This window comes from Coregonus clupeaformis, unplaced genomic scaffold (assembly GCF_020615455.1).
Source record: "Coregonus clupeaformis isolate EN_2021a unplaced genomic scaffold, ASM2061545v1 scaf0492, whole genome shotgun sequence".
Taxonomy (NCBI): Eukaryota; Metazoa; Chordata; class Actinopteri; order Salmoniformes; family Salmonidae; genus Coregonus; species Coregonus clupeaformis.
The window spans coordinates 225,916-241,300 of NW_025533947.1; the positions used below are offsets into that span (position 1 = coordinate 225,916).

At 38.8% G+C, this 15,385-nt stretch overlaps 1 protein-coding gene across 1 annotated transcript; it reads left to right on the forward strand.

Annotated features, from left to right (window-relative positions):
- The first annotated feature begins 2,024 nt into the window (after window positions 1–2,024).
- On the forward strand, window positions 2,025–15,182 carry LOC121587464 (butyrophilin subfamily 1 member A1-like). The gene is made up of 11 exons (XM_041904409.2): window positions 2,025–2,102; window positions 3,142–3,306; window positions 3,413–3,547; window positions 5,926–6,018; window positions 6,323–6,349; window positions 6,453–6,473; window positions 6,764–6,796; window positions 11,481–11,540; window positions 11,740–11,766; window positions 11,890–12,038; window positions 14,505–15,182. Exons 1-11 carry the CDS (start codon window positions 2,096–2,098, stop codon window positions 14,523–14,525), a joined length of 738 nt encoding a protein of 245 aa, XP_041760343.2. The 5' UTR covers window positions 2,025–2,095; the 3' UTR covers window positions 14,526–15,182.
- Window positions 15,183–15,385: the final 203 nt, after the last annotated feature.

Sequence of the window (15,385 nt, forward strand, 5' to 3'; positions counted from 1 at the left end):
TCGCTCAATCCTAGGCGCTCATCGGTCGATGTTGTCGCAACCCTCTTTTGCTCAGCTGATGCTGGCTATGTAATAGGGAATTAAATGGGAAGCGCAACGTCGGCAGGAGAAGCACTGAGACGGTTCATACAAATTCAGGGCCATCACAATTTGCCCAATTCCAAATCAACCCCTAGGCTAGCCCCTATCCCTATGTACTCTTGGAGATTTGAGCGGTTTCTAGGTCCCCCTTGCTCTCTGGTAGGTGAGCGCTCCGCAAGTTGATAGACTGTACAGGTGCTTGGGTTACATTTGTGATTGGGTATCAATGAGTGAGCTCTTCCATGTGGAATTCCTCAGGTACACTCTTAGAAAAAAGGGTTCCAAAAGGGTTCTTCAGCTGTCCCCATAGGAGAATCCTTTCTGGTTCCAGGTAGACCCCTTTTTGGTTCCAGGTAGAACTATTTTGGGTTCCATGTAAAACCATCTGTGTAAAGGGTTCTACCTGGAACCAAAAGGGTTCTACTTGGGAGCAAAACAGGTTATTCAAAGTGTTCTCCTATGGGCACAGCGGAAGAACCCTTGTAGGTTCTAGATGGCACCTTTTTTTCTAAGAGTGTAGTTCACTATTCCTCATATAAGTACACTTGAAGAACAACCTAAGAAGTAGGTGTTACTTTTTGTTTTTAAAAACAACATTGTGTTTCTATGATCAATTCAAAGTCATAGCCCTGTCACATGACTCTATGTTAAGACAATACAATAAAGAGAGGGAGTGGACAGATGGGAGTGGATAAACTGTTCTATCTTCATTATCTCCTACAAAGTAGAATTCAAATACAGTGTGATATGTCAGCTGGTCATGAATCTATAGGAGTATCAGAGAATTCCAAAGCCGCAGAGGTTTGATGTTGCAACACCTGGAAATGTATGTTACAACAACTTGAAATTGAAGAAGAAGGATGCATTCAGGTAGAAATGAATTTCACCACTACTACCTTTCTCTGAAGCATGTATCTCTGTACTTCACTATCCTTTTCCTCCTCTCCTCCCCTTGGTTTAATCTTATTTACAAAGACATGTTTTGATATTCTATTGCTTGACTTATTTTTATTATTACAAAAAAAGGCTCAACTTCCTACTGTAGTATTAGAATAATTCTTAAGGAGGGTTAATCAGCATTTACTCGAGCATTCATCCAAGCAGGATCAGTCAAGGCTCTATTTATTTCTCTACAATATCTTCCATTGTGTATATCTTTTTGTAATTTCCCTTTACAAGATACAGTAGCAGTAGTACAATTTATTGACACTGTCACAAGTTCTGAACTGAAGGTCCAAAGTTCAGCATCACATGATCTATACTGTATGTTAATTGGTGTCTTTGCTGCACAATGGCTGGATGAATATGATTGTTTGGCTGAACCAACAGTTTTAGCTTTCAGGGTGCAACATACTAAACATTGCAGATAGAAATTCCATAAATAGAGATGACATGATTCCTTACTCCACTCCTTACTTCAGCATACCCTGTTATGATGATAATGTCATCACACTGATCTCAACACAGGTGTGTCTCTGAGGGTGATGATACTGGCAGCTCTCACCGTTCACATCACAGCCCAAAGTCCTGGTGAGCATATGCTATTAGTTATCTGCAAAAAATCCTATTTTCTCTACATAACTGTCTCAAATGTATAAATAAATAATATTATCCTTCAATTTCTTTGAGTAAGAAAACATGTATTAGTCTCTCTCTCTCTCGCTCTCCCCCAGTGGTCTTCATCTTGTCGGTCCCACATGGTCCAATCTTGACCTGGTTGAACTCCTCCGTTTCTTTACCTTGTGAACTTTCACCTCTCTTCAATGCGGAGCCATTGGAGGTGCGCTGGTACCGGTCCGGTGATTTCAACAAACCTGCCTTGTTGTACAAAGATCACAAGATCCAGGAGACGTCTGTGGACCCCCGGTACAGGGGCAGGGTGTCTCTAACTGGGGGGCTGGAGAGAGGGAATGTGTCCCTGAGACTGGAGAGGGTCTCTCTAGAAGACAGGGGGGAGTATGTGTGCTATGTTAGCAGTGAACAGTGGTACGACAAGGCCATTGTACTCCTCACAATGAATGGTAAGGGACTGGGGACAGTGCTTACTTAATAGATAGTTCACCCAAATTACAAAATTACAGATTGGTTTCCTTCACTTGCATTGGTTCTCCTGAGTGGCGCAGTGGTCTAAGGCACTGCATCGCAGTGCTAACTGTGCCACTAGAGATCCTGGTTCGAATCCAGGCTCTGTCGCAGCCAGCCGCGACCGGGAGACTCATGGGCGGCGCACAATTGGCCCAGCGTCGTCCAGGGTAGGGGAGGGAATGGCCGGCAGGGATGTAGCTCAGTTGATAGAGCATGGCGTTTGCATCGCCAGGGTTGTGGGTTCGATTCCCAGGGGGGGCCAGTATAAAAAAATAAATAATTGTATTCACTAACTGTAAGTCGCTCTGGATAAGAGCGTCTACTAAATGACTAAAAATGTAAATGTAAAAAATGTTAATAGGCCATACTTGCTAAAGAGTTTGCATTTGGTGACAGTGGCCAGGTAAACAAAACCGAAGCATGGATTGCTATCTTAACTTGTCAATAGACAGATTTCAGGGTAAGGAAACCAATATGTAATTTTGTAATTTGGGTGATCTATCCCTTCAACATGGGATGACATTTTAGGTCCACAAAACTACAACTTCCCCAAAAATACCATAATACCAGGGTTTGGTTCAGTTCCGTTTCAATTCCAGTAAATTCAGAAAGTAAACCAAATTCCAATTCCAAATGTTCCTAATTGAAGAGAATTGGAAGTTCAGTGTACTTCCTGAATTGACTGAAATTTTAATGAAATTGACCCCAACCCTGCGTAATACTCACAATATTGTAGCAGAAATACTCTTGTATCTCTTGTTTTATGATGTCCGTATGATAATCCACGGGAAAATTTGATTTCTTCAAATTTTTGTCTACATAGTCATAGCCTGCTCCCACCCTCTCCCATTTTCTATTTCCATTAGTATTAGGTAGTGACCCAGTGGCTGGGGACAGGTTCACAGAACATATGCCTTGTATAATATTTTCATGGTTGTAACATGCCCTCACACTCACCCTTTATATTTTCACTAGTATTAGGTGGTATCCCAGTTCTCTCTGTAGCTGAAACAAGAGGAGGAGGAGGTCTGGTGAACGTTACCTGTTCATCAGAGGGCTGGTCACCACAACCTACACTAACCTGGAGAAACAAAGAGGGGACAGAGATCAGAAATGGACAAGAAGTACTCAACACTCCAGGTTATTGCAGACACTAGTCTGGATCATTACTGCAACTATGTACGGCTGTTTGTGTCTGTCTGTCTGTGAATAAGTGTGTATATCCCCCCCATGCTCTCTGTTTCAGATCCTCAGGGATTGGTGAGTGTCAGTAGTTGGCTGCTGTATTCTCCCTCAGACTCCGATTGGCTCTCCTGTACAGTCTCTCTGTCTGAGGAGGTGAAGAAGGAGAGTAGAATCCTGCCCAGAGCTCCAACGGAGAGTGAGAATCTCAGAAATCTTAATCAGTATCTCATCATTTAATATCTTAGTCAACTTAACACAATAAGTTAATTATACCCACAAACCAGTCAACAAAAAAAACTTTCCTACACGGACACCTACCTGAATAAATTAATTCTTAAAAGATAGAGACTTGGTCTGAACGGACCCAAGGACAACCAGACCCGGTCTGATCCAATCTGAGGGAAGCAGCAAAAGAACTTAACTGGAGCTGTTAAAGCGCGATGGAGAGAGAAACGGAGCCACTCTAGCAGAGGGAGGGGCTGTGTGCGTGTGAGTAATGTGGGTCCAGGCAGGGAGAGAGAGAGAAAAACAGCAACCAAGCCAACTCGCACTAGTTAGACTAACTTCTAGCTGCCATAGATCTTGGTCATTGTAGTCTATCCTTCTCATTTACCTTTTAATTCCATCATTTTAATTCCATATTCCATTAATTAGATATGATCAACAGATAACTGACACAATAAAGAACACTTCAGTAAATGAGGGATACAAAGTATATTGAAAGCAGGTGCTTCCACATGTGTGATTCCTGAGTTAATTAATCCTTAAGAGTTGATTGACGCAACATAATAAAAAAAGACCAATCAAAATCCGTCTGTTTAAGATAGAGATCGTTTTTTTTGTATTGGCTGCGTCTCAATCCACTACATACGCAAATGCAATGGAAAGTGGCAAACTAATACTCTATGGAAAGATGAGACTCTCACAAACATGATGTTGTTCTCTGTCTTGCTCTACGACTCCCACAAGCTCCACGGGACTCGTCTGAAGTCGGTATCATCTGTGCCAACTTCTGTGTGTCGCGTTCGAACCGTTTGGGCTACAAACTAATATGACCACTATATGGAAAGATGAGGCTCTCACAAACACAATGGTCTTCTCAGTTTGTACGACCCCCACAAGTGTCACGGGACTCATCTGAAGGTAACCCGGTAGCGGTTTAAAAAATGAATGAAAGTATGGAAGTAATAACATTTTCTCTTTGGACCTGTGTTTGCAATGTATCCAATTTTAGTTTGTGTGGTTGTTGGTGTAGCTTTCTGTAACTTTGTAGCCAGTACGGTCTGCATGTATATGCGCTTGTTGCGTCATGATTGCAAGGTGTCCCAATATCTTTTCCAACTGTCCCGTTATCTGGTTTTAATGTCCATTCTAGAATGCCCTTCTAGCCAATAAGAAACGGGTATTCAACAATGTTGCTTTCTTATATATCCTAGATATAGTACAGACATGTCAAAACCTTATTCCTTATGATAAATGCTTTTGACTGTCTGTTTTGCCATTTATGAATGTGTTATTCAATGCAGTTCTATGGAAGCAGGTAGCCTAGCGGTTAAGAGCGTTGAGCCAGTAACCGAAAGGTCGCTGGTTCAAATCCCAAGCCGACAAGGTGAAAAATCTGTTGATGTGCCCTTGAGCAAGGCACTTAAACCTAATTGCTCCCGTAAGTCGCTCTGGATAAGAGCGTCTGCTAAATGACTAAAATGCAAATGGACTATAGTAGTAAATGCCAAATCCAATATTTTATCAAATCGTTTTTTTTTCATACCTAAAGGGTCTTAAAATTCAAATTCAAATAGCAAAATGATCCATGGTATGACCATCTCCATGGTATGACCATGTTAGACCCAAATTTATCACATAAAATGTATATGTCATATCTCACAATTGATTGGACTTCCCCAATTTAGTATTTTCACTGTGACAGAATGTTTATTTTTTTCGTAGATTTCCATTTTTCCACAAAGTTCTATCTAGCGCTGCAGTGAGTGGGGGCCTGCATAACCCTGTGGCATAGCTTTCACTCTAGCTCTCCCTGAGTGAGAGAGGTCTGCACTTTGACAGACAGTCCAACAACGAGTTCGAGGGGTTTAGGAACTTAGACACATTTTTGAAATATGTCATTATTCCCCTTTAAGACACTGTCTGTGTTTCCTTTATTTTGGCAATTACCTGTATCCCCTAACCCGCTTGCCACACGGGGAGGCTCTTTTACTATAGTGATGCTTTTGATGACTTGTGATTGGCCGGCAACAACAGCAAGCTTCACGCACCACTTTCGTGAAAAGCAAGACATTTTCACTCTCTCTCTACGTCACCAGTCGCGTTCGGGTCTGTACAGGTCCTTACGGGCAAATCGGTTATAATTACAAATACCAGAGACCCATGACAACTAGGTCCAACCCGACCTTTCGGGTACAGGTGGACTGGTGAAGACCTCTAACATGTTGTCTCGAGTTACTATATCTACCAAAAGACAAGATCATAAACTTGGAAAATAAGACTCACTTCAGATTTTAAGTACAGATTTCTTTAAATGTAAAATGTTTAATGGTTTGATAAATCCTTGTATAGGTCATTGGAGTCTTGGAGCCTTCATCACAACTCCGATTATTTTACTGCTAGTCTTTACTGTCATTGGGCTCTTCATCTGGAACAAAAAAACAGGTATGTCAACAAGCTAACACATATTCAATTAAATGTGAACAGTCTATGCAGACGGTATTAAGGGTTGTCTAATCATTTAGGGGCAAATCTTAACTTCCACTTAAGTAAAATTTTCACTTAGTCATGCATAGATGTCAATTGGAGACTTTGTGAAAATTCAACTTAAGTGAAAGTTAGGATTTGACGCTTTATAATATTAGGTTTGATGATAACATTGAAAATATCCCTGATATAATACAATACATTTTAACAAAGTAATATTGCATGACCTACCTATATTAATATTAGTTTCATTTTATTTCAGATAAAACAGAGTCTACTGAGAGGCCAGGTATTACTTCTATATGTTTTACTATTGTGTGTATTTCTACACATTTGATAACATGATTTTAACATATTTGGTTTCTTTTTTTTGTAACGTCTTCTTTTAATAGAAGAAACAGCTCTTTTCGCAGGTACAGTTTGTTTATTATTTAATTATATTTTTATTTAACATTGCTAAGGTAACTTGACTGAGCATTTATTGTGTTTTGTAGTGAAGATTATGTTTGTTGATTATTTGATGTAAAAATTGTGTATACTGTATATCTACAGTACATTAGCTAAATAATATGTGTCACTTAATTAGAAATTGACTAAAATACGTTTAGAATTAAACTCAGTTAGGTGGTGTTCAAATTAAATAGATTTTCTATTTTCAAATGGTATTTCTTACTATGACACTCTGTTTCTAATACATCTCCAGGTGAAGTAGGTAAAAATCAAGTGCCAAATGAAGGTACTGTTCCATTAAAGAGTCTTTAATTGAAACAATAACAAAGTGTTCACCCCACCTCTGTTTTCGTTAAAAGCTAAGGCTTGGGCCTGTATAAATGTAACCACTCTCAAATTCATACACAGAGCTACGGATGCAAGGACTGACCATCCATGATATCAAAATTGTAGTTTTAACCTTGCCTGGAAACCCGACGTTGAGTTGCACTGAATTGTACTAAGGGCAGAAATGAACGTTTGAATCAGGAACGTTTCCTCTCATGACCTCTACAAGCCAGAATGTAGAATAAAAATATATTTTAACGTACTTTACCACATTACGGTTGTCCATGCGGTTGGCCCTTTTGGCAGTAGAAATGTGAGACAACACATCCACAGGAAAGTATAATTACTTTCCAGCTGAAATAATAAATAAAAATATTATATAAATGTTCTAAAGCAAAAAATATACACAAGTAATACATTATCTGATGAAATTGCTTTAGAAAAGGAGCACAAGATAGGGATGTCCTCTCTCCCCCCTCCTGTTTGCACTGGCAATTGAACCACTTGCAGAAACAATTAGACATGAGTCAGACCCAAAGATAACAGGTGTCAGTATTGGTAAACATGAATATAAACTAAACTTATTTGCAGATGATCTCCTGATATACCTGACCAATATAGAAAACTCAATGCCCCCCTTGCTAAAAATATTTACAGAATACTCTAAAATCTTAGGATATAAAATGAATGTGAAAAAAAAGAAACAGAATAATGGCAAAGGGGAAAAAAATTACTCATGATCTACAGCAATCCTTTAAGTGGACCACGAAAAATATAAAACACTTACTTTTAATAAGTGACAACAAACAACAATGATATAAAAATAACTTTATTTTATTACTCAAAAATATGAGAGCAGATCTAATTAAATGGAATAATCTTCCCATAAATCTTACAGGTAGAATTAACCTCTTCAGAATGGCATGGCTCCCAAAGTTTGGATATTTATTCTTGGTAATATCAATTACCCCACTGAAGACATTCTTTAAAAAGTATACTCGGTCATAACAGACTTTGTATGGCAAATAAAGCTCATAGAATAAAAAAGAAAGATTAACATCTTCCTTAGTCTGAGGGAGGTTTTAACCTTCTAGACTTGGAATTGTATCAACTCGCCACCCAAGGATTTTACTTTACATATAATTAAATGCACTAGAGGAACAATGGGTACATATTGAAGATAAGCATGCTCATCCCCAGAATCTTTTCCATGTCTATTTTCAAAGGATAAAGCTAAGAACATTAACAACTTCATAGTTAAGAACACTATAACAACATGGAAGAAAATATATCACTCCCGAAAAACACAACCATATGGATAGCTTTTAAGAATTCACCGATAAATTGGTATACATGGAAAACTAAAGGCATAGAAATTGTAAATAAATTAGGAAATAAATGTATTTCCATGACAGAATTAGAAAGCCATTTTTGACTGACCAATGTAGATATTTTCAAATACATGCAACTTAAAAGTTTCATATCAGAACATTTTGATTTGAAATATTTTGGACATCAGAGCAATCTTGAGGGAATCCTATTTGAGTCAGTAAAAGATATTCACAATATACACTACCGGTCAAAAGTTTTAGAACACCTACTCATTCAAGGGTTTTTCTTTATTTTTACTGTTTTCTACATTGTAGAATAATAGTGAAGACATCAAAACTATGAAATAACAAATATGGAATCATGTAGTAACCAAAAAAGTGTTAAACAAATCAAAATATATTTTATATTTGAGATTCTTCAAATAGCCACCCTTTGCCTTGATGACAGCTTTGCACACTCTTGGCATTCTCTCAACCAGCTTCATGAGGTAGTCACCTGAAATGCATTTCAATTAACAGGTGTGCCGTCTTAAAAGTTAATTTGTGGAATTTCTTTCCTTCTTAATGCGTTTGAGACAATCAGTTGTGTTGTGACAAAGTAGGGGGTATACAGAAGATAGCCCTATTTGGTAAAAGACCAAGTCCATATTATGGCAAGAACAGCTCAAATAAGCAAAGAGAAATGACAGTCCATTACTTTAAGACATGAAGTTCAGTCAATACGGAACATTTCAAGAACTTTGAAAGTTTCTTCAAGTGCAGTCGCAAAAACCACCAAGTGCTATGATGAAACTGGCTCCCATGAGGAATGATGCAGAGGATAAGTTCATTAGAGATACCAGCCTCGGAAATTGCAGACCAAATAAATGCTTCACAGAGTTCAAGTAACATGCACATCTCAACATCAACTGTTCAGAGGAGTCTGTGTGAATCAGGCCTTCATGGTCGAATTGCTGCAAAGAAACCACTACTAAAGGACACCAATAAGAAGAAGAGACTTGCTTGGGCCAAGAAACACGAGCAATGGACATTAGACCGGTGGAAATTTGTCCTTTGGTCTGGAGTCCAAATTGGAGATTTTTGGTTCCAACCGCCGTGTCTTTGTGAGACGCGGTGTGGGTGAACGGATGATCTCTGCATGTGTATTTCCCACAATAAATCATGGAGGAGGAGGTGTTATGGTGTGGTGACACTGTCTGTGATTTATTTGGAATTCAAGGCACACATAACCAGCATGGCTACCACAGCATTCTGCAGCGATACGCCATCCCATCTGGTATGGGCTTAATGGGACTATCATATGTTTTTCAACAGGACAATGACCCAACACACCTCCAGGCTGTGTAAGGGCTATTTGACCAAGAAGGAGAGTGATGAAGTGCTGCATCAGATGACCTGGCCTCCACAATCCCCCGACTTCAACTCAATTGAGATGGTTTGGGAGAGTCGATCCGCAGAGTGAAGGAAAAGCAGCCAACAAGTGCTTAGCATATGCGGGAACTCCTTCAAGACTGTTGTAAAAGCATTCCAGGTGAAGCTGGTTAAGAGAATGCCAAGAGTGTGCAAAGCTGTCATCAAGGCAAAGGGTGGCTATTTGAAGAATATCAAAAATGTGTTTAACACTTTTTTGGTTACTACATGATTCCATATGTGTTATTTCATAGTTTTGATGTCTTCACTATTATTCTACAATGTAGAAAATTGTAAAAAAATAAAGAAAAACCCTTGAATGAGTAGGTGTTCTAAAACTTTTGACCGGTACTGTAGGTAAGATATACAATACCTTGCAGAAAGCCTTTCCAACTGACAATCTCTTAGAAAAAAAATATAGACTATTGGAACCAAGATTGAAAAATAACTGATTTTGATGGAGAGAATGTTGGAACACAACTAACAAAATTACAGTTAAAACTGTACGCTTAATCCAGTATAAACTATATAGTTTATTATAGAAGAGACAAAATTCACAAATTTACAGCACATTGGCAGAGTCATGTAAAACTAACAATGACTCAATAATCCATGCCTTCTGGGAATGCTATAAAGTCCAAAAGGTATGGGCGTAGTTAGAAAGTTGGCTGTCTGAAGTATTACAATGTAAATGTACTTTTAATCCGTCTGTCTGCATATTTCAAGACATGGCATATGAGTGCAGTGAGATACCCGAAGGGTTAGACGATACTTTTGTCATCAATTATCTTGAAAAAAAACGGATACTTAAAAACTGGAAATTAACCAATCCTCCATCATTAACACAATGGAAAGGTCAGATGTTTTATGAACCAAATGTTGAAAGTGCGTGGGCGACAGAGAGTAACAAAATGGTGCAGTTTGAGGCCATGTGTTGGAAATTGATGTGGGCTCTGGAGATGGGGGTTTGACCAGGTGGGTCTGAGCAGGTGTTATATCATTGAGGTTTTATGTGCATTTGTATGCTGACGTTTGTATGTGTATGTTTTGTATTGTTTAAAAAAAAAAATAGGAAAGTATAATTACATCAACTTTTCAAAGCGCTGGTAGTGCTTTCAGATTTCTATCACCTGAAGCATGCGCACAAGATAAAAATACATGCACGAGACGCATGCATACTTGCCGAGCTCGTGCACGTGTTTACATGGTTCTGCGCATGCTTCAGGTGATAGAAATCTGAAAGCACTACCAGCGCTTTGAAAAGTTGATGTAATTATAGTTTCCTGTGGATATATTGTCTGAAATTCCTACCGCCAAAAGGACCAACCGCACGGACCACCGGTAAAGTACGTTTAAATATACATTTATTCAACATTCTGGCTTGTAGAGGTCATGAGAGGAAACTTTCCTGATTCAAACGCACATTTCTGCCCGAAGCAGAATTCAATGGAATTCAACGTCGGGTTTCCAGGGAAGTTTTAACCGTGTTTTGAGGCTATACAGTGTTTGTTTACATTTACATTGTTTAAAAACATTGGAGTAAATCTTATATTTTGGGCTCTGATGTGGTAAGACAGTTGAACTAAGTTCATGAGGCATTTATAAGTTATAGTTCCACGGGGGGCCAGTATAAAAAAATATATATATATATATGTATTCACTAACTGTAAGTCGCTCTGGATAAGAGCGTCTGCTAAATGACAAAAAATGTAAAATGTAATAGTCTTCGAGAATCAATAGTACATATCATTCATTATAAGTCAAAAAATAAATGTAGCGGCTAAGGATTTAACTCAATGAGTAATGTATCATGCATCGATCATATAGATCGATCAATATGGTTTATTTATATTACGTATCAATAATAAACTATGTCAATAATCATATGTTTTACTCATGCAGAATGTGGTATGCAAACTGCCAAGGAAACAACTACACAGAAAGATGTAAATGTACCAAAAGGTAAATTTATATTGACATACCTTTTCATTATTGAATGTTTTTTTCTAGGTTTTTAGAACTTATTCACCCCACAAGCACAGTCATTCAGGGTTATTAGCATTTATTGAACACCCATAAGACGAAAAGGAACCCAATGTCTATTTTCAGTTGATAAGATTAGTGGATAAATATTTATCTGATTTGATTTGTTCATTTACAGCATGGGGCGAAGTGAAAAGATTCAAAGGTAGGACACATGATCAAAGAACTAACATAATATCATTACATGGCTGTACCTTCATCAAGTTACATCCATATCAGCAAACCATGTGAGTGAATGAATTCACCAAATCTTATTCTCTTTTTTTAGTGGAAATCACTCTGGACCCAAAGTCTGCTCACCCTAACCTAGACGTGTATGCAAGTAAAATGAAGTCAAAAGTAACTGATGTTCCCATGGCTCTTCATGTCTTTAGTGAGGACAGATTCCGCTCCGGACAGTTATACTGGGAAGTGAAGGTGAGGGATGATAATATTTTGAAGGAAGAGAAACAGTTATGGTATGTTGGTGTAGCCACATACGAAGCCACTCAGTCAAGGGCTGTTGTCCCCTTAACCCCTGAGAACGGTTTCTGGGTTTTTACATATGAAAAAGGAAAAGGTTATTATGTCCCTGATGACCCTCAAATGCCAGTATCTGGAAATGAAAGCCCTTTCATATTATTAGACCTACCAGAATCTGGAGAAAAAATTCTTACATCACTGGGAGTGTTCTTAGATTGTGACAGACAGATGCTTTCCTTTTATAATGCTGAATCAAAGGCACATCTCTACAGTTTGTTTAACATTGTGTCGTCTAGCACATTCTTAGCTGTATTCAGCCCTGGGTTCCGTGACAAATTCCTTAACAGTTAAATGACTCTGGATGACAAAGGTGGAAAGAAATAATAAATAAAATCCCATTGTAACACTCTGAGACACAAACAGGTAAATCAGCTGCATAAACACATTATACTTGAAATTTGAATCTCAACAATGCTGTTGAGTTCTGTATTGACATAAACTAACCAGATATTGAATTAATGTAATTTTCAAAACTCCAGTGCAACACGTCCAGTCGGTGGTCTATTCAGTGCATTGAACAGACTGGACCAGGATGCCAGTAATGAAAAAGACTGACATACCCATACAATTGCGCATCCTCTGACATAGGAGACTGAAGTCTGATTTTCATCAACATTTAGTAAATGAGTAAGCCTTGGGGGTGTGGTTTGATGAAGAGGAGATAGTGGAAGTACAGACACTCAGACTAAGGGAGGGAGTTTATGGGAGAGGGAGGACTAAGTTATTATTCCCACTCTTCTGTTATTGTTTGTAGAATTCAAAGGTGCTATTTCACATTTAGTAAACAGAGGCGTCATGCCCATAGGGGGCACAGGGGCACGTGCTACCTCGGATTTGTCCTGTAAAAAAAATATATGTTTCTCTGTAATACTGCTAGCCACCTAGCAATGAAATTGGGAACCCAGATAGGTTCCCAATCTAACAACCGCATCGCTAGCTACCAAGAAGCCATTTCAGGCCATCAATCAAGTTAGAGTAGCTAGCTTGTCTAACTACAGTTAAACCTTTAGAACCCATAGTGGCCGTCAACGGCCTTTCTTTAAATTACTATAACGGCCGCGAAAGGCCTTCTTTTTTAAACAATAATATTGCGGAATTAACTTGCTAACAACCTGTTGTCGTATTCACATGGCTGTTGTCATGAAACATAAACTGGAAACAGGGTATGCTGTCATTTAGATTTTTTAAATAAAAAATAAATTACTTACTCAAAATGACGGCGCCAACGCGGCCATGTCTTTACACTGTGGAAGAGGCTGTATCTATGTTGGTTGGTGATATGGATTCGGACACGCCCTTGCACATTGAAAGCGATTTATGTCGAGGTGAATGAAATTAGTGAACAGCAGATATATGTTTGGGGTTGTTGATGTTTGATGCTGTGAAACTTGGGTAATAGCTCTCAGATTAGCAAATCCTGTCATAATCATTTGGTTGGTACAGGCAAGCACATCAGCAGTGAAGCAGGAGCTTGAATGATTGCTCTCTGTCTCATGGAAATAGTTTCAGTGTTTAGCTGTACATAGTCAGCTAACTAGTTGGTATATAGTCAGCTAACAAGTATTGTTTCTACCGATGTAATTCATATCGAAACGGCCCAAGCTGCTTGCTGTAGCTATCTAGCTAGTCTGTCAGGCAAGAAAAGTTGTGTGTGGCGGTAAATTTGGGCTGCGCTTGAGAAGCGTCAACCTCAGCTGTCACTTTCACTAGCTAGATATACAGAAAACCAGCTAACTAGCTACCAAAATGGATATTAGAGTAATTTGTTTTTATCTGTTGGGCTTAGGTCATGGTTTGTCATGTTTGCTAGGTACAGATATTCATATGCTATACATTGCCTCGTTTTCCTATTCTTTGACAGCTTAGCGGTCATGTTAGGGTAGATGCCCGCGCAGTGGAGCTCATATGATATTGAGTTGCAGTGATATTTGTTTACGTAGCCGGCTAATAAGTTGCTTGTTTTGTCCTGATTCTACCGATGCAATTCATTTGGAAACTGTCCCAGTTTCATAACTAATCAGCTAACATTGGCGAACTCTGTAGTTAGTCTGTCAGGCAAGAAAACAAGAGTTGGAGGCAACATTGTGCTTCGCTCGCTATGCTGTCACTTGATAGTCTCAAAGACAACCAGCTAACTATGCCCATCGAAATAGATGAAGAATTATTCTAAACCTTTTTGGCTAAATTGCACAGTGTCATCTTTGTAATCTTTTATTTTCAACATAAATAAGCAATAGTTGATGTGTTGAATCTATAAACCGTTGTGCCACTTACTTTGAGATGGGGAGAGAGAGATGATATTCCTGACCACAATTGTATCCTATTTGTTGCTCCGCTTCTCTCTCCCTCTCCCTCTGTTAGTCCGTTCCTTTAGGTCAGTGAAAGCGAGGGAAGGGATGTGGAGTGTCAGGGCTCTGATGATAGGAGGAATAGAGATGTGGAGTGAGAGAGGAGAGTGGAGGGAGAGAGAAAGAGGAGACTGTAGAGGAGGGAAAGGAGAGTGGAGGGAGATTAACATGAAGATGAACATGGAGAGCAGGAAGCAGAGGGAGAGGAGGTGGAGTAGGGAGAGGAAGAAGCAGATGGAGAGGGAGCGCACACCCGAGAGTAGAGCCTATGTTTCCATGGGGTGCATCTGCCCCAAGTCCCACCATTCACCCTTGTACCACACAGCCTGGGCCTAATGTGACAGAGGCAGGGGTTTTTAAGTTGTTTTTAAAAGTGTTAGGAGTATTTTTTATATCTGGTGTTTAACACCAACCTGTCCACATCCAATTCACTGAATTGTTGTCAAAGTAGGCTACTATTTCTACATTTTGTGTCAGACCTTGTCTGTACTAAATCTTTTTGAGAGAGGTTATCTACATTTTGAAATAGTCTCTGAATAAGTAGTAAGAGTCTTTGTCAATACAATAGCCTACATTGTGTGGGTTTTGAAATACTTTCTGAATATTGTCCTCTGGTCACATTTTGGATTATTTTTTAAATATTTGTACAATATAGTATATTTGGTACATTTTGAGGGAGTAATTTAAATACTGTGGGTTTTTGTTGTGTTAATCATTTCTTGATAGTGAGTGTCTATACACAATGGAAGATAAAATGAGTGTTATTCCTATTGACATGAATGTGGTGTCATATTAAAGAAGAGGTTGTGCTCTTTAAAACTAAGTTCACTTGTAATTGTCATTTGTTCTTTGTTTTTGAGCAATGTCTGTTTCTTTGAAATGTGTGAGAAAATA

What these genes read in the sequence shown, in the direction of transcription:
- LOC121587464 (XM_041904409.2), top strand. An exon ending in AGAGTCTACTGAGAGGCCAG is followed by an intron (nt 6,350 to 6,452) that starts GTATTACTTCTA and finishes TTCTTTTAATAG; the next exon opens with AAGAAACAGCTCTTTTCGCA. An exon ending in CGAAGTGAAAAGATTCAAAG is followed by an intron (nt 11,767 to 11,889) that starts GTAGGACACATG and finishes CTCTTTTTTTAG; the next exon opens with TGGAAATCACTCTGGACCCA.